The sequence below is a fragment of the Elephantulus edwardii genome, unplaced genomic scaffold, assembly GCF_000299155.1.
Source record: "Elephantulus edwardii isolate Elephantulus edwardi_28Jun2011 unplaced genomic scaffold, EleEdw1.0 scaffold00241, whole genome shotgun sequence".
Lineage (NCBI taxonomy): Eukaryota > Metazoa > Chordata > Mammalia > Macroscelidea > Macroscelididae > Elephantulus > Elephantulus edwardii.
This window is the reverse complement of record NW_006399991.1, coordinates 2,838,037-2,857,927: the sequence shown is the minus strand read 5'-3', so window position 1 is coordinate 2,857,927 and position 19,891 is coordinate 2,838,037. Positions and strand designations below refer to the sequence as shown.

General features: G+C 42.0%; 2 protein-coding genes across 2 annotated transcripts in view; both read right to left on the bottom strand.

Annotated features, from left to right (window-relative positions):
- Window positions 1-19,891, bottom strand: part of MERTK (c-mer proto-oncogene tyrosine kinase) — a 226,471-nt gene that overhangs the window by 204,786 nt on the left and 1,794 nt on the right. Inside the window, exons 2-3 of the mRNA XM_006898936.1 lie at window positions 11,738-11,838; window positions 9,424-9,597 (exon numbers count right to left, since the gene is read on the bottom strand). Of these exons, the coding sequence (XP_006898998.1) occupies window positions 9,424-9,597; window positions 11,738-11,838 (275 nt within the window). The remainder of the gene's footprint in view (window positions 1-9,423; window positions 9,598-11,737; window positions 11,839-19,891) is intronic.
- On the bottom strand, window positions 215-2,131 carry BORA (bora, aurora kinase A activator). Its single transcript, XM_006898940.1, has 4 exons — window positions 2,062-2,131; window positions 1,847-1,969; window positions 618-1,711; window positions 215-232 (listed from the first exon to the last, which is right to left on the bottom strand). Exons 1-4 carry the CDS (start codon window positions 2,129-2,131, stop codon window positions 215-217), a joined length of 1,305 nt encoding a protein of 434 aa, XP_006899002.1.

The window sequence follows — 19,891 nt, the reverse complement described above, 5'->3', positions numbered from 1 at the left end:
TGAGATTGGCACAGGATAGAGCAGGGTTTAGGGCTGTTGTACATAGGGTAGCTATGAGTCACAAACGACTCGACGGCACATAACAACAACAAACAACAACCACCAACTCAGGATTTATGGAATGAGTACCCCTGAAAATCCTGAATCTGAAGTACATCTGCCAAATGAACCAAGCTTTCCTATGGTCCGTATCACAATATTAATACCTAAAAGCCTACAGGGAAAATACTGGCTATCAAGCAACAGGAGCTTTAAAAGAAAGAGTAGAAGTATCACATGTAAAAATTCTCTACATAGTTTTCTTCCTAAATCATATAGTGGGTAAAAGAAAAGCTATTACTTTTCATATACAAATACTGTACCAAGAACTGCATTTTTTGGTATTAGATACTTAATGGGAAAGCCAGTAGAATGCTAGCATGCTCACTCAAGCAGTCTGTAAAAATCAACACTGATTGCATATGTGTTCATACCTTCTCCTACTCCAAGTATCTACCATTTTAATGGGAACATTAAGTACTAATGGGTTCAAACTTAACTTGGGGTCAGTTGGTGTCAGATCATAAAGTACACCAAGAGAGTAAGGAAAACACTATGGAATAATTAAAATACTTTACCTGAATGTTACTGTTTTCATAAGGAATCACACTGCTTTCTCCAATAGGCAACATGCACATAGAAGAGTTCTCCATACTGAAGGCCATTCCGCTCATAATATCACTCATGGGGAGATTCCTGTTATCTACCGCCTCTTTTGATTGGAAAGTGTTCTCATCTGCTATCTCTACAGGATCAACCATATCCACAGTCTTGTTCTCTTTCTCACTTTCAGCATCCTGCAACACTGCAAGTTCTTTCTCCGAAGCACTGGGCTGATTTTGAGTAACAGACCTGGTAGTCACAACTAAACGTGTGCCTTGCATGCAAGCCTTTCTATTTAACTGCTCGAGTGGCACCCCTGCGGTATCCATGGCTGGTAAGGAGATGACTATGGGAGGAGTCTCTTTGTCTTCTTGATCTTCACTATGAGGCTCAAGAGTAACAGGTACCCGGATCAGAGGGGTCCGATAATGAGCACCAGTTCTGTACATCTCCACTCTCAATGGAGACCAATTTTTGACCGATGAGCAGTTATCTACATAAGGACTTCTCATGCGTGGATCAGTAATTGCATTGGAATTTGTTCTAGATGAAGCGTCAGGACAATGAAAAGGAAACTTCTTCTTTTCTGAGAGTGATGCCTTTCCTGTCTGAAATGCAATTGGAGACAAAGTAGGAGAAGAAATAGGTGAACGACCAGTTGTGCTTCCCAAACTGTACTTTTTTACATTATCCTGAATTGGACTAGAAGAGAATTGTCCCGAACTTGGTGTCTGCACAGGGCTCTTACACTGAACAGGAGATAAATCTATTGAATAAAAAACTTCAAGTGACGCGTGAGCACCGCTGAGAGGACTTTGGGGAGAGGCTGGAGATAAAGAGTCAGAGATACTTCTATTCCCATCCAAAAACAGCTTTCTTCTGAGAGATGATGAACTGAGGTTTCCTGGAGATTGATCAGCAAATTCATCCGTTCTGAAATAGTCCCCTAATATATTTTCCAAGTTAAAATCCACAGGAAGAGACAGCAATGTCTGACAAGCAGCATTGTTCTTCTCAGGAGGAGCAATCACGTTTGTTCCAACTGGAGAATCACCATTTACATTTATACCTTTTCTTTTCTCCTTGTTGTGTACTGTAGAATCAGATCTGACTGGCACAGGAGGAGACTGCCCCTCCTTCTCCAGCAGAGCATCTGGTGGATTTGAACTGAGCGCCTTTGGGATTGTCTCCATATCTTTTCAATATTTACTGGAATGAGACACTGAAAGTGGTTTTCCATCGTGATTAGTCCAGGGAGAGGGTACGATGACATCTTTCGTGAAAAACTCTTCAATGGCTTTTTGTCTTTTGTCTTCCACATCTTTATCTATTCGGGAATGACTTAAGTATAAAGCTTGTCGATGAATATCCTCTGGGTCTATTTCTACAGGATTTATTACAGCTAGTTGCTCAATAGACCATCTAAATTCCCCTGGAGTTGGTAATTTTGTCGATTTGAAAACTGAAGGGCTGGAGACAGTTTGTTCATGGAGGTTTGAGTAATCACTAGGACTTTCGAAAGGATTCAAAACGGTTCTTCTTTCTGGAGTTTCTGGTGTTATCTGCATTTTTGGTTCGTTGACATCTCCCATAGCACAAAGAGAAAACTACTATGTGTGTAGAATGGAAGCCTCGCTCCTTACGGCAGAAAGCCCTCAATAGCGCATCCAGGTTGCTCACAAGGGGCCCCATCAAGTCAATTTCAACACATAATGAACCTCCATTAGGTTTCCAAGGCTGAAGTGGACAACACACCTTTCCTCCAAAGAGTAGCTAGTGGATTCACTGAATGACCTTCTAGGTACCAGGCCAACACACCATGCAGTATGTAACCAGAGCTCCATTTAATGCATATACTCAAAAAATGTACTGACATCAAGTGGAACTAGCTCAGAGCTCACCCTCCAGTGGGTGTTCAGAGACTGTAAATCACACAGGAGGAAACTGTGCATTTTTCTCCATCAGAGTGATTGGTGAATTTGAACTTATGTGCCTTTCAGGTCAGAAGAATAACTTCTTACTCACTAAGCCACACGGAACTTCCTTTAATGCCAATAGTTATACCTTAAACTATAATTAACCTTTGTCTTGTTTTATATAATTGTACCAAAGTGATCAGACTCATTGTAACACCTGAAATTTGTTCTTACAGAAAGAAAAAAATCAAAGTTAACAAATGTCTTTTTTCCAAGAGTCCAGGTCTTAACAACCACAGCACTGGCCTGTCTGTGTCAGTGAGGATTCTATTTAAGCCTGGATAGCGTATGAGCACATACTGTTCCACTACCAGGTTGCTGTATCCTGACACAATTGCAACTAGAAATTTATGTTCAAAGTTCCTGATAAAATCACATGTTGTTGTTGTTGTTGTTGTTATTGTTTGGTGCTGTCAAGTCAAATACAACTTATAACAACCTTATGAACAAAAGATCTGAACTCTGTTCTATCCTGTGCCATCCTCACACTTCCTGACACACAAGATCCTATTGCAGCACTAACCATGTCAATCCACCAGATTGGTCTTCCTCTCCTTTACCAACCCTCCACCCTTCCCAGCATCATGTCACTCCCCAAGGAATAGCCTCTCCTAACAACATGTCCAAAGTATGTGAAATGAAGCCTCATCATTCTTGCCTCCAAAGAGCACTCTAGCTGCACCCTTTCTAAGATATATCTGTTCATTCTCTTGGCTGTCCATAGGATGTTCTGTTATCTTTATTCATGTCCAACTCTCAGATGCATAGCAAGTGATTGCAAAGATTATGGCCTGAATCAGACGTCCTTTAGCCCTCAAACTGATATCATTGCTCTTTAATAATCTGGAGAGGTCCCTAACTTCAGACTTTTCAAGTGCAATGTGTCTCCTTATTTCCTGACTTCTGATACCAAAGGGGTTAATTGTGGACCCAAGCAAGATGAAGCTCTTGTTATTTTCAATCTCCTCTTCATTCATCTGATGTTGCCTATCAGTCCTGTGGTAAGAATCTTTGTTTTCTTGACATTGAGATATGATCTTGGATCAATTCTATCTGAATTTCAAGATCATCTTAGGAATCGGATTAAGGTATTGAACATTAGTGATCAAAGATCATTATGAAAACAGAAGAGAAAGGCAAAATTTCACTGGGGTATTGAGAAGTCAAAATAAAAGGAAAACATGCCAAAGTAAAAGATCTGAGCAGAAGATTTCAAAGAGTAGCTCAATAATACAAAACAAAGTATTATAATGGAATGTGCAGAGAGCTGGAATTGGAGAATAAAAAGGGAAGAACTCATTCTGCATTTCTCAAGCTAGGAGAACTGAAAAACAATTTTAAGCCTTGAGTCACTATATTGAAAGATGCTATGGGCAATATATTGAATGACCCAGAAGCATCAAAAGAAGATGGAGGGAATACACAGAATCACTGTACCAGAAAGAACTGATTGATACTGAAAAGTTTCAGGAAGTACCATAAGAACAGGAGCCAATGGTAGTAAAGGAGGAAGTGGAAGCTGCATTGAAGGCATTGGCAAAAAAAAGGGCCCCAGGAATACCAATTGACTTATTTCAATTAACAGATACAGCCTTGAATGTGTTCACTAGTCTATGGCAGGAAATTTGGAGGAGAGCTGTCTGGCCTACAGACTGAAGAGGTCCATAGTCTCATTCCCGAGAAAGGTGATGCAATTGAATGTGGAAACTATCAAACAATATCATCAATATCACACGCAAGCAAACTACTGCTGAAGACCATTCAAAAACAGCTAGAACAGCACATAGATAGGGAACTTCTAGAAGTTCAAGCAGGGTTTAGAAGCGGTCGTGGCACCAGGGATATCATTGTTGATATCAGATGGATCCTGGCTGAAAATGAAGATTACCATTAAAGTGTCTATTTGTGCTTTAAAAACATTTGACTGGTGGATCATAATAAGTTGTGGCTGACATTGAGAAGAATGGGAGTTCCAGAGCACTTACTTACTTGTGCTCATGCAGAACCTACACCTGGATCAGGAGGCTGTTGTGTGAACAGACCAGGGAACACTGCGTGGTTTAAAATTGAGAAGGAGTGCATCAGAGTTGTATTCTCTCAATCTGCATGCTGAGCAAATTATCCGAGAAGCTAGACTCTATGAAGAGGAGCGTGACATCAGGATTGGAGGAAGACTCATCAATAACCTGCGTTATGCAGATGATACAACCTTGCTTGCTCAAAGTAAGGAGGACCTGAAGCACTTGTTGCAGAAGATCAAGGAATGCAGCTTTCAGTATGGATTGCATCTCAATGTCAAGAAAACAAAATCCCATATAAGCACTTCAAAATTTGTAAAAAATCAAAGTACTGGTTTCCTAAGAAAATGACAAAAAAGCTGCTCAATTTACAAAGTGACGTTCATTTCTAGCAATCAATTAGGTGTGTTCTGAGTTGTGTATTTTGTATGTTTATCTATAATAAGAGAAATCATTATAGCTTTCATATAGGGAGTAAGGCCTGGAAGAGAACATGAAAGAGTCTATGATGATAAAAATATCAGAACAGAATTTAAATACACCAGCTAAGAAAAATTGCACAGATAAAGTATATAAGCTGTTCATTCTGTACAGTGAATTTTCTGAACCTCTCAAAGTATAAATGTTTTCCGTTCTTCCACAGAAATATGCAAACAATTCATTCTTTTCTATTTTATTTATTGTTTCCTTGAAGTGACTGACCAGGAAAAAAAAAATCATCCTTAAATTTTGAATCAAGCAAGACTTTATTAAAAAACAATTAAGTATTTATTTATATAGCATCTATGATAATGATTCTAGTTTTATAGAGACGAGTGTATGAAACATGACACCCATTCAGTCAGAAAGATCTGAATATGCTTTACTTTATTTCTGTTATCCAGGGAAAAGCACAAATTGCTTCACATTGTCTGTTTCCCCTTATGCAACATCTCTTAAGAGTGTTTAGGTGCATGGCTGTTCAGAAAGGTATTAAGGGCTCAGGCCAAATCTTACTTTAAATAAATTAAGAAATGCTGCTGGCTTTTCTGAAGACAGGTGCTTGAACCTGTCAATTTGTTTTAAATAAATGTAACAGTTGAAAATCTTCCCTCTTTGCTACATCGGTAATACAGTCAAAATAATGAATTAAACCATAACTTACACAGAAAGTGGTCTATTAGAACTGATACCATTTAGTTTATTGTAGAGATTGGAAAGAAGTCCTTGAGCAGCACAGAGATTGTTACATGCTGCTTTGGGATGCTAGGTATTTGTGGAATTAAAAAAAGAATCAGGCACTCTGTACTTATTTTTTAAATCTGTGGTGTTCTTCACATTTAACTCATAATAAATTGATGCAATTTGATACATAAGAACTTTAAAAAGGAAATGTGAACTTTACTGCTTTTGTGTTCAGTTTCAGTTTTATAAAATCAGATGGATTGAAGAGATATGTAGCATTTAAGGAAATAAGACTAGTAATTTTGTTAGTATTGAAATGTTTCCAATTCTTCTAAATTTTCCAAAATTCCACATATCTGACTTAAATAAGCATATCCCCCATTTTTAAAGAGGCCAAATTACTTTTGTTGTAAATTTAAAAAAAACACACCACTTTTTAATTGTTTTTCATCATTAAGGGCATTTGCTAAACTACAAATATGTATAACAAAACCTGATGTGAATGATATTAATGCTACTTTTAGCAAACTGGGCTTCCTTATTAATATGAAAATTTACATTTCCACTTGTATCATGCTTTCAATATGCACTATAAATTTCATTAACTTACAATTTTTTTATAACTATGGAACTGACTTCTTAGAATGTAAGTGATGTGTTACATATTCCACTGCTAAGCACATATGGAAAATACTAGTATACAATTTAATTTCCCTAAACAAGGTTTTGTTTTGCCAAAATTTTCTTTTTCTTTTTTTTTTTCTTATTTGTCAAATCAATTTAATTTAAATTCTTAAAGAATTAACAATTGGGGTTTTCGATTCTTTATACTTTTAAGTTGCCTCTGGTTGCACCCCTACTTTGTCATGTCTTTTTTTCATTTCAATGAACATCTACAGAGATTTTGGGATTCCATTCATTCATTGTTGCACCCTTCTCCCCGCACAAACCCCTCCCCCCATTTGCTCCTCTCATTGAAAAGCAAAAGAAAAACTCCCTCATTGGTACACAATCCCCCCCCCCCGCACCTCCCCAAACCCCACCCCCTAGCCCCAAATATAATCCACTCTACAACCCTTATTGCATACTCCTACGATAAAAATAATGCCCTAAAATAGAATACTTTTAGACTATTCTCTCTCCCAAAATTTTCTTTTTCTACATATTAGATTGTCATTTTATTAAAAATTCACAGCAAAGATAAAAAAAATATCAGAATAGTGTTATTTGTCTATGGGAAATGGGACTCTTTCATATTCTTTTCCAGACAGGCCCCACCTGCAGAGGCAAGTGACACTGTTCTAGTTTCTATCTAAATAGATTAATATCAAGAACAAGCAGCTCAGGACATCATCAGCTGACTGCTCTGACTGGTGTCAATGTGCTATTTTTTTCCCCCTGAGGTGTTAATATTTTGTATTTTGATTGAGTTGTGGTCCATGGGAATAGACAACTGGAACTGACCGCACTTGTACATTTAAACTCTGTATATTTCATTACAACTTTATCTCAATGGGTGGGAGGAGATCTACTGGATTTCAAAGTGACCCTTCTAGATAGTGTGTTTTTCACTGATATCTAACAATGAAATTATCTGATTATCAAATCCTTGAAGAAACTCAAAGGAATCTGGGATGAAGGTCAAAAGAGGGTTAACATTCTTCCTGAAGTCAGAAACTAGAAGAATGACTCACAGACAATACCTCTTGGTGAGCATCATTCACTTGCTCCATAAACACTGACTCAGAAGAGTCAATGCATGATGAGTCAGGCTGTGCCCTGGACAGTGAGAAAGCAGAGGCAAGTGGGAGACAGGGCACTTGCCCTTTCTCAGGACACATGCTTTAAGAAAGGAGTCAAAGAGATTGAACAGAAAAGCAAGAAAATTATAGGCTGTGACAAGTACAGTGAAGGAAGGCATCAGAGTATGTGACTGAATGTAGACAAGCACGTGAGGCAGGCCTCCAAGAGGTAAGACGCCGCTCCCTAACAACTGGCATCTGAGTGATATCATGGGACAAAAGGCATGTGGGAAAGGATGACAGGTAGATAGAAGAGTACAAAGTCAGTCCTGAGGGAGGAATGAGCAGAGGGTGCCTGAGGTAATGAAGTTCACCATGCCAGATGTTGGATGAGCAGGACGGAAGGAGGGCTAGGCTGGGTAGCACATAGTGTCAGGGCCCTCTGGCCTGTGGGTGGGCAGGAGGGACTCTGGGTCTGAAGCAATGGAGTGCCACAGCGGCGGGGCTTCCAGCAGGCAAATGGCATGGCCTAATGCCTTGAGGAAATGGATTTAAATAGGGATGAGGCTGGAAGTAAAGAAATTAATTAGGAACCTACTACAACAGTGTTTCCAAGAGCTGCTGGTGATGTAGAGCAGGGCCTTGACAATAAAGATGGGGGGCGGGGTGGGGGGAACCAACCAGGTTTCCAATACATTGTGGAAGTAAAACTCAAACTTGCTGATACATTCAACATGAAAAATGAGAAAAAGGAACGAGGAGCAAACGGTGGTATCATTTGCTAAAGTGGGAAATTTTGGGAATAGATAAGTCTAGGAGAAAATGAAGGGTTTCATTTTCAAGATGCCTATGGCACCACTGGACCAACTGGCAGTATCAGGATGGATGGTGAAGAGATTGAGATTGTTAACAACTTTAGTTGGCTTGGCTCCACGGTCAACACTCTTGGCATTAGTATAGCCAGGAAATCAAAAAACGCATTGTAATGGGAAAGTCTGCTGTTAGGGACCTCTCCAAAGTACTGAAGAGCAATGGTGTCACTCTGGAGACTAAGGTGTGTCTGAAACAGGCTATGGTCTTTGCAATCACTGTTTATGCATCAGAGAGTTGGACAATGACTAAGGAGGCTAGAAGGAGAATTGATGTCTTTACGCTGTGGTGCTGAAGAAGAGTATTGATGGTACCATGGACTGGTAGGAAAACAAAGAGATTCATCCTGGAAAGGGTCAAACCAGGTGGCTCCTTGGAGGCAAGGATTCTAAGGCTTCGTCTGACAAGCGACTCGGCACATAACAACAACATGGCCTCATAGGGAGCTCTGGTGGCCAAGTGGTAAGGAGCTGTGGGGCCACCTTAAGGACAAACTGTTAGACTCCAACAATTGTTCCACGGAAGAAAGATGGACAATCTCCTCTCTGCAACTGACAGTCTCTCAAAATCTCCTGGAGCTTCACCTATGAGTCAGTTCAGATTTAGCAGCTGTGAACTGAACGAAGCTGTGATGCACATAGGTTGGACACTGAAGTCTCAGCTCAGCAAGGAGTTGAGACTAGAGATGCACAGAGAAGCCTAGCAAACCCAGCTACAATGGGAGGTGCCTGTAAGGTTCCCAGCACTAAGAAATGGGGATTCGGGCCATCTAACCAACTTAACTGTTGGCATCCTAGATGGGCACTCAGGAGCTCCCAAGCCGTGCCCTGTGGGGACCCCAAAGCCTCTGATTCCTACTTGTCTTTCCAACTACCTAGTTCCCTACCCTCACTCTCACATCTGTGTTTTCATCCTTCTTTGCTGCCTCCTGGTGGTATGCAGTAGGGGTCCCTCAAGTTTTGATCCCTTTCTTGACCAACAAACAGCATTAAGCACACAATACGAACATACCAGGAACAGTGAGAACAGAGGGGGATTTTTCAGGTCGTTCATTAACACGGCTGCTATTCTGAATCCAGAAGATGTTGACTGGCTCTGGGGGGCCCGTGGCCTGACAGGTGAGGTTGAAGGCTGTGTTTCTAGTAACATTCATGCTCTCTGGCTGCTTTATGAAGTGAGGCAGTCCTGCAGAGAAAGAATTAAATGACAGAATGTTTCCAATCAAAAGCAAAGGCACACGTATCCACTGTGGAGAGAAAAAGAAGCAGGTTAGCAAATGCACACCCGATGCCTCTTACTCTTCAGTTCTTTAAAAGAAGATTCATCTCCTTCCCTTTAGCTTCGTTCCCTCTGCCCTTCTTCACTAGCTGAAACATTTGGGAGGCACAGTCTTTGGTTTCCCTGCCAAAGCCAAATTATTCTGTAATGTAGGTTTTGCATTATCATGTGCCTCCTATTCATACTAGGAATTCAGCTGATAATAATTTAGGAGTATATTTGAAAGGTTTTGATTCCTGCCACCTTCTAATGTGTAAAATACATGAGGACCAAGACCAGGCTATGATTTAAATCTTAAATTTAACATATATGTTAAAACAGGTCTTTGAAATCCCAAGGGGGAAAAGCAAAAATCAAGTGGAAAAGGAATGAAAACTGCACTTTAACCTGGCAATAAATCTATTCCATTATGTATCGCTTCAGGTCTGCGTGGCCAGGTTTCACCTACTAGAGTTGAATAAGAAAAAACATTTAATTCTTCTAGTTCTAGTTCAAGGTGTCTTTCCAGGATACTTTTCCACAGAGTGAGTGAGAACTGGTTTTACCAGAAAGGAAGCCAGCCAGTTCTAAAGTCCAGATTGCTCAAACTCTCAAGACAGGTCGGTAGGCGTTCAGAGCTCCTTACTGAAGTAAACACAGACTCAAAACAAAGCCATGTAATAGGTCTGCCTGTGCAATCGACTTTCAGACATAAGACTTGCAGATGGGTGACAGTACAGGTGCTCCTCGCAAACTGAAAGGCTAGAGTCTTTCCAGAGGTGAAGCCTGGAGGGGAAAGGCTTGGTGATTCATTTACAAAAAAACTATTGTTGTTGTTATGCACCACGGAGTTGGAACTGACTCGCAGCTGACCCTCCAGCAGGTATTCAGAGGCAGTAAATCACATCCATCTCCTGCAGAGCAACTGGTGGATTTGAACTGTGTACATTTGGGACTGCAGTACAGCTTCTTACTGGTAGGCCACCAGATCTCCCTGTCGCACAGTTCTACCCTGACATGCACAGGTCACCATGGTCTGGAAAGGCCTGGTTAAACACTACGCACTGCTGAATGTTGTCAAAGCCCATTCTTTTAAACAGTGTACACCTGACACTGTACAGTTACAGCCCTAAAATCTCCAAATGTCATTCCTTGGTGGGAAAAGCTGTTGAATAGTATAAACAAAGAACCATTTGTCAAGGTGAGTGATATCTGACCCAACACAGAAGGTATTTTGTTCCTTGGGAGGGCAGATGGTCAGGGACAGTCTTCAACTTTTCTGATTGTAAATCTTTGAAGCCACAAAGTCCACAATCTCCTTTTTTCTTTACTGGTCATGTGGACGAAGATGATACAGACACACTGTAAAACTGTGTTACAGCGAACTAGGTAATCTCGACCTTCCATTCACAGCCTTCCATTCCATTATTCCAGTCTCACTGTCTATGCTTAAGACTTCATTCAGGATGAGTATTTCTTCTATAGAGATGGGATTAGTCCTAACACTAGAAGGTATATACTAGGTATATACTATATACTAGAAGGTATATACTTTTGTGGTGTGGTTATGGCCTCAAGATCCTGTACACAGCACTGTTCAGGGAAATTGTTCACTTGAGACACTGCATCTTCTTTGATCCAGAGGTGCTGACAGCCCAAACAGCTCAGACCGCAGGCTCCTGGCCCATCATCCACTGGTCTTTATGACCACGCACATCGGCTTATATCATCCACAATCACATGTGCCATTTTCCTGAGGGTGTCTGCGTTTCTGTGAGACCATCCAGCAATTCACAGAACCCAAAGACATAGACAGGGGAAAGAGGACAGAAGGGAAAGGAATAACTATTATCAGAGCTGATGGAGCAGGACAGCGGTGAGGGCAGCTGGAACACTGTCAACCTCTAATACTGTCATAGATAATGGAGTGGGGACAGTGGTGAGGGCAGATGGAACACTGTCAACCTTTACCTCATAGGAACAAATCTTATACTAATTTAAAAAGAAACTATTTACATAAAACAAACATCCATGTGGGGACTGGACACCCTGTGACCTCTTAACTTACCTTGCACCTCAATGTAGATAGGATCAGACACAATCTCTTCATTGTTTATTTTCATCTTACAGATATACGAGCCATTGTCTGAACGGTGCACATTGGTTATGCTTCAAGGGAAAACACATAAAGATGGTTATATTTTGAGTTAATGGTCACTCTTTGAATTCTCACTACAGGAACACAGACTTTTTCAACTTCTTTGTCACAGGCTATCATCAGTCTTAATTTCCATTTGAGATGTCATACCAGTGGCTCTCTACTTTGGGACACTTTTCCCTCAAGACACCCTTGAAATGGGGGGAGGGTTATAGTTGCAATAGCAAGCAAGTCACCATGGTTTTCCAGGAGGGACCCAGTAGCACAAAGGCTAAGTAACCAGAGGCTGGCAGTTTACACTCACCCAGCAGGGGAATCACCTGGCCAACTGCACCCAGAAAAGTTACAACCCAGAAGACGATACAGGACAACTGTCCTCTGTCACATGGGGCTGTTATGTAGTGGGATTGGCAATGGGCACCCCACTGCAAGCTTTCCAGGACTGCAACTGCCAGGACAACAAGGAGCTGGCATCCTGCTTGGCACACTCCTGTTTGGGAGACTGAGGGGTGACACGACCACTGCCTTTTCAGCTGTCACCTGCGGGACTCCCAGGATGCTGGTTGCTGGCACAGCATTATCTCACCTGCGGTGATCATGCCCAGCACCAACAGGTTGAAATTCACATTATCATAAACCATACTTCTTGTTTCCCCTATAGTTAAACCATTATGTTAGAAATTGACACAACAAGGTAGTCTTGGTTCTAAGAAGTTGAGGCCCTGCGTTCCACCTTCCCAAGGGGTTTCTAACAGGAAGTTACACAGAGCACTCAGACAGGAGTAGGAAAGAGCGAGAGAGAAAGAGGAAAGTGTAATGACTTAGCAGTAAGGACCTGCACGGCCAACCCAAAGGCACATGGTTCAGATCCACCAGATGCTCAGCAGGAGAAAGATGGGCAATCACTATCTGTGTGATTTACTGCGTCTGAAAGACCACTGGAGGGCCATCTGAGTCAGTTCTTATTTGATAGAACTTAACAGCAACTATGTTTTCCAACATGAAATGTCATTATTGCCTCAAAGGCACTTATTTCTTCTTGAATTATCCAATACAGCAAAGACATGACTAGAAGGGAGAAAATACAAAGAAGTTCATCTTCATTCTCAGCAGCTTGTTTCAATTCAGTATAAAGCAAAATAAAGCCATCCCTCAATTTTCAGAGGCTGGAGACTTGAGGCCTAAAGTAGAAAACTACAGAGGTCAGAGGGAGCTCCATCCTGGGCTGAAGAACCCCAAAGACAATGGGGTTGTACAGTCAGATCTGCACCCAGAACAAATAAGCACCAGCTGGGTCCCAGGCCTCCAGGAGCCACACGAGTTTTCAGAACAAACATTAAATATTTTAATACCATTTATTCTCCCACAATACCATTCTGAAGATCTTTTTTAATCAATTATTACTATCCAGTAATCCACTACTATCTTGTGTCTAGTCAATTCTGATTCTTAGTGAGCCTGTGTGTTTGGGAAGAACTGTACTCCAACTAACTGGAATACACATTAGAAATGGTGTCAATCAAAACCCGAGGTTGTGGTGAAGAACTGTGGCTTCTCTAAAAAGCTACTCAAGTAGTGGAGGTCTGGGATCAGAGCTTCTCAGGTTAGTTATGAGCCTTAACTGTTCCCGGGACCAGTCAAAGTGATAGTCCCCTGGCATTTCATGTACCAATCTGAGGAGAGTACTAGGTCTTGGAACTCTTTGTTCTCCTCTTTCCATTCATTCTCTTCTCTTGCTATTGTTGTTATGTGAATCGCCTGCCACTGATAGAACTCACAGCAATCCTATGTACAAAAGCTCTGCCCTGTCCTAAGCCAATCTTATTGACTTTGACTCACCTACCCCCATTACCTCAATTACTGTATCAATCCATCTCATCCAGGGTCTTCCTCTCCTGTGCTGTCCCTCTACCCTTTCAAGCATGATGGCCTTCTTTCTCCAAGGATCAGTCCCTCCTGGCCATGTGCCCAAAGTATGAGACGGAGCTTCAAAATTCTAACCCCCAAGGAGAAACTTGGTTTCAGCATCTCCAAGACACATTTATTTGTTCTCTTGGTGGTCCATGGTATGTTCAATTACTCTTCTCCAACACCACAATTCAAAGGCATCAATTATTCTGTCATCCTTAGTCATTGCCCAGCTCTCTGATGCATAGCAAATAATTGCAAAGACCATGGCCTAAATTAAGTGCACCTTAGTCTTAGATTGACATCGTTGCTTCTTAGTACTCTAAAGAGGTTCCTGACAGCAGATTATCCCAGTGCAATGCATCTTTTGATTATCTTTCAATCTCTTTTCTATCATGGTGCTGCCAAACAGCCCAGTGGTGAGAATCTTTGTCTTCTTGATGTTGAGTTTCAAGGCAGATTGAAGACTACAGTCCTTGACTATCTGCAGCAAGCGCTTCATGTCCTCCTCAATTTCAACAAGCAAGATTGTGTCTTCTGCATAATGCAGGTTGTTGATAAGTCTTCCTCCAATTTTGATGCCACATTCTACCTCATAGAGTCCAGCATCCCAGATTATCTGCTCTGCATATAGACTGGAAAGATATGGAAATAGGACACACCCGTGACACACTCCTGATTTTGAACTGTGCAGTGTTTCCTTGCTCTGTTCTGAGGACTGCCTCCTGGTCTAAGTTTTGTAGGAGCACAATCAAGTGTTCTGGAATTCCCATTCTCCTCAAGGTTGGCCACAGTTTGTTGTGATAGCATTCTGCATGGATGAATGGGTGCTGGACATAGGAAAGACTCAGTGCCCAAGGGAAGGCCAGATCTTTTTCCTGCTTAAGGTAAGGTGCTTGATGTTACATGATTCTTTAGATGTCACCAGAAGAAAAAAGGAGAACTGAAAGGACAAACATTTCCAAATAAGGAGCCAGCAGACTCATCTCTGGATGTTCTGACATCTAGTTCATGATAAGTAATAAAAACCTTGGTTATGAGAATCTGTCAGGTCTTCTTTGTGATTCCTCAAGAACCTAGGCCCTGACCACGGTCATGGATTCAATTTTGTGAAAATGTATGTCAAGCTGGCTGGTCCAGGATTCTCAGTAGTTTGGCCTTTTTGTAATACTGCAATCTGGCAGTTGTATAATGGCATGATTGTTCTCCATGATGTGACTGACCAGTTTTAAGGAGATTGGTATGGACTGCTGCATCCTCACCCAGGTCATAGTGCTGATGCAATGGAAGAGGAGTTTCTCTGTGTTTTCCTGCATCATCTTTGTTGTTGTTGTTATGTGCCGTCGAGTTGTTTGCGACTCATAGCAACCCTGTGTACAACAGCTCTAAACCCTGCTCTATCCTGTGCCAATCGCACTGCCTCTGACACACCCATCCTGATTACCCCAGTCACTGAATCAATCCATCTCATAGAGGGTTTTCCACTCTTGCGCCATCCTTCCACCCTCCAGGATCTGTCCCTCCTTGCAATATGCCCAAAGTATGTCAATGCATCTTCTTTACCTTATAAAATACAAGAAAAGTGAGCAGAAAAGGAGGGACCTCAGTATTGTCAAGAAAGAAGAGCCACAAACACAGCACGTTCTTTGACCCAGAATACCTTTACTGACAACTCCAAGACCCAGAACTGATGCACGCAGATCTCCAAGAAACACAAATGCTGAAAGGAGACCAGTACCTTTCTTTTGGAGAAGCAGGGACCAGAGAGACAGAGCACAGCCCCAGGAAGACACCTGCACCCAGCGTTGGGATGCAAAGCACAGCTGTGCAAAGGCCACCAGGGAGCCTGAGAAAACTCCAGACATAGCAGTGGTCAGCACAATCTTGGGCTCCAGAAAGACTGCACTCAAGGCCCAGAATGTCTGCCCTAAGGCAACACAAGGAAGAGCAGAGAGAAGAGGAGGAACAGGTCACAGAGGAAAACAATCATAACTCCGTCTTTAGTCCCTAAGGTCAAGAGGCTAACAGTCACCTGATGAGGAGGAACATGTACCTGCCCCGTAAGCAAGTAAGTAAACATCCGTTTCACCTGGATTAAAGGTTTTCCCTAAATCAGTCCACTTGTTCTTCTTACTTTGATAAAATCTCTCACTCAGAGACGAGGTGTGGGTAGTGCTAGACTCAGGAGGACTGGCCGCCCCTCATCCAAGCAGACACAGGGGGTGCTCAAGTTGGAAGACTGAGCTTGGAATGGCAATTGAGGAATTCCAGAAATAGAGTAAAAGGAATTCCAGAAAAAACTGAAGAGATAAATGCACTGTGTCTTATAAAATAATATAAGCAAATGCCCAGAAACTGAAGATATGGAGTCTGTTCTGGCCAGGCCCCCACAAAGGGGATGCCAAGGAATGTCAGGGGATGTCACAACACTAGCAAGAAAGGAGGCTCCAAAGCTTACAGAGAGAGCACCATACTTCTTACCCAAAAGAAAATTATCAATTATTTCAAAATCACAACAGGAAACGATTTCCCTCTTAAATTCTATATCCAGCCAAACTGCCTGGGGGAAGAAGGACAGAGGGTGCTGAGAAGGTATTCTTCACACACTCAAGTCACACTGAGCAGAGAATTCACCATACACAGAGTAAGGGAGTACACCACCAAAAAGAAGGACCTGGTCTGAGAGCAGAGACTGGACAGGGTCCCAGGCTGACAGTTACAGTGACTCAGATGGCTCAGCCAGGAATCCTAGCTACCTGTGCAGATCAGCACAGAAGGAGGGACCCCAGCGTCTCCAGGAGAATAATCAGCCCTGATAATTTGGTCACAACCCACATACAGACTGAATATCTCTGGAAAAATACCCCAAGATTTGGGGAGGTTGAACTCTGCTGGGGAAAAGACTGGAGTCTGAAGTGGGGCAGCAAATTTCTGAAGTTATTTAGCTTTTACCACAAACATGCAAAGCTTCTTCAATAGTAATAATAAAAAGGAATAACAGCTCATCAGATTTTGATAAAACACAAATACCTAAATCAAGAAAGCTCAAGGAAACAATAGAGAAAGCCTTTGGGTCCAGCCAGGCACTACTGGACAGAAATGTGGGGCCAGCACTGCAAAAGGCCATCAAGCCAGGTCAGCCTGAGGAGCCCAAAGATACCCTCCAAACAGATCACTCTTCACTTCTCAATCTGTTACAACTGGGGCTTCAAACTGATTTGACCGAGATGAGCAGAATCCCCAAGTAAGCCTTAGATACACAGACCAAGATCAAGGGTGGAAATGAACCAATCTGAAACCTTGGACCAGCTTGATCAGAAATGACTGGTTAAGTATTAGTTATATTCTTAAAAAAAATCCACTATTGAACTTCCTGTTTCACCTGTCACAGTCCAAGGAATCCTGGCGGTGCAAAAGTGAAGTGCTCAGCTAGGGTGTACTGTGAATCAGGACACTTGATCGCAACTTGATGGCAAACTAAAAGGCTAGTGACTCTCCCCCAAGGCAAAATCTTCAAGACCTATTTCTGCAAAGATCATTCATTGCTGTCAAGTTGATTCCAAGTCATATCAATCCTCTATCAGGTCTGCGAGCCTGTGAATCCTTACAGGACGAGACTGCCTATCTTTCTGTGGAGAAACAGATGGATTGTTATTCTTGTTGTTACATGCCATCAAGTCACCTGTGACTCACAGCTATCCTATGTACACTAGCGCTGAAACCTGCCTTATCCTGAGCCAATCGCCTCATCTCCAACAGACCTAATCCCATTGCTCCAGTCACTGAGACAATTCATCTCATCCAGGGTCTTCCTCTCCTATGCTTTACTTCCACCCTTCCCATCATGATTTCCCTCTCCAAGGACTGGGCCTCCTGGCCATGTGCCCAAAGTATGCGAGATGGAGCTTCAAAACCCTCACCTCCAGGAAGCAGCTTGGTTTCACCCTCTCTAGGACAGATTTATGTGATTTCCTGACAATACTACAGCTCAAAGTCATCGATCCTTCTTTCTTTTTTTTCAAATTAATTTCAATGAACACTTAAAGAGATTTTGGGTTTCCATTCATTCATTCATTGTTGCACTTTTCTCCCCGCCCACCCACCCCTCACCTCCAGTTCACTCTTCTCTTTGAAAAGTAAAAGAAAAATTCCTTCATTGGTATACAATCCCTCTGTACTCCCCACCCCTACCCTGAGTATACTCCACTCTGCAACCTTCATTGTGGACTCTTATGATAATCATAATGCCCTATAAGATCCTTCTTTCTATCATCTTTAGTTATTGTCCCACTCTTGATGCATAGCAAGTAACTGCAAACATCATGGCCTGGATCAGGCACACCTTAGTCTCCAGAATCACATTATTGTTCCTTAGTACTCTATAATGGTCCCTGACAGCAGGATTTCCTAATGCAATTCATCTTTTGATTTCTTGACTGCTAGTACCACGAGTGTTAATTGTGGAACCAAGCAAGCTGAAGTTATCAACTATCTCAATCTCTTCTCCATCCATCACGAAGCTGCCAATTGGCCCAGTGCGTGAGAATCTTTGTCTTCTTGACGTTGAGCTTCAATCCATATTGAAGACTCTAGTCCTTGACCTTCAGCAGCAAGTGCTTCAGGTCTGCCTCAGTTTCAGCAAGCAAGGTTGCTGAAGCAATCTGCATAATGCAGGCTGTTGATGAGTCTTCCTCCAATTCTTTTTTTTTTCTCTTTTTTTACACATTTGTCCCCTGGTAGCAGGAGCACACAGCAGCCCATATGGTTTCTCTGGCAGACAGAAAAAGCACCGGGCCTGGGACCACAGTCAGATGAAGAGTGAGTCTGCGATCTTCCTCCAATTCTGACACCACATATCTACTCATAAAGCCCAGCATACGAAACGATCTGTTCTGCATATACATTGAAAAGGTATGCAGCTGGATTAGAACCAGACTATTTGGTTAACAGCCCAAGCAACACACTACATTATGGGCACCTTGCAGCCTAGAAAATCACATGGATCCATTCTACACTCTCTCACAGGGTCACCAGGGGCCAAGATAGGCTCTGACAGCACCCAACAGCACAGTGTAATGGAGACTCAGGAGCAGAGAACTATAAATTCTGAGCTGAAAAGATGTCTTCTGAAAATAAAACAAGTCAGAGAGTGTCAGGTGTCTGAAGCTAATAATAACTTTTCCAGCTAATGCTTTGCAAAAGAAATTAAGTCCTCATTGACACTTCATTGATTTCTCAGGTAATGGTAAATTTTCTTGTCACTAATGACAGCAGTAAGAACCCAGAGCAGGCACCAGTCAGATGACACATCACAAGGTGTGAGGAAGGAGCTGTCCCTTGGTGCCAGGACAGAGAATCAGAGGGCAAGCAGATGTCTCAATGCACAGCAGACATGCACGGGGGCAGATGGAGGCCTCAAAGGATAAGGAACTTCAGGACTTCTAAACCATCCACTTAACGTCTTTAAAAAGAAAACTTAACGAGAAAGAAAAATTTTCCTAGCTTTAGCTACCAGAAACTGTGCCAGAATTTAAAGAGCACTGGGAATCTCCAGACTAAGCAAACAAAAAATGAAGCAACAAACACTTCACTTAACCTCAGATCACCCAATAAGTAAATCAACAGGGCATGGAAGAGGATGTGTGTTGGTCTGGCCAGGCCTTTCTGGGTACTTTACCTGGCAGGGCAGTTAAAGGGCTTTTATTCCTATAGCAGCTCCTGAGTTTAGTCAGCAAGCCACCAAATCCAGAGAGGCTGAATGCATTCTGACTTACAGTGACCCTGGAGAACCACCCCATAGGGTTGATAAGGCTGTAAAACTTTACAGAAGCAGATTACCACATATTTCTCCTGTGGAACAACTGGTGGGTTTGAACTGTTGACCTTTCACAGTTAGCAATCAAGAATTTTATTGTGCTAACATGGCCCCTCATCCAGTTGCCCTTGGGTCAAAGTGTTACTGAGCTACATAAGGTTTTCAATAGTTTATTTCTTAGAAATAGATCACGGGGGGACGTGGGAATTGTATACTAATGAAGGAATTTTTTTTCTTTTTTTCTCTCTTCAGAGGGGGAAGCGAGCTGGTGGGGAGGGGTGGGAAGGGGGAAAATTGCAGCAATGAATGAATGGAAATCCAAAACCTCTGTAAAAAAAAAA

Bases quoted from the DNA above. Each gene is read 5' to 3' on its own strand.
- BORA (XM_006898940.1), bottom strand. From the start codon at position 2,131: ATGAACAAACTGTCTCCAGCCCTTCAGTTTTCAAATCGACAAAATTAC. The intron at 1,970-2,061 runs GTCTATTGAGCA...ATTCCCGAATAG, and splicing joins ACTCCAGGGGAATTTAGATG to ATAAAGATGTGGAAGACAAA. The intron at 1,712-1,846 runs ATTGAAAAGATA...AGAAAAGAAAAG, and splicing joins AGTGTCTCATTCCAGTAAAT to GTATAAATGTAAATGGTGAT.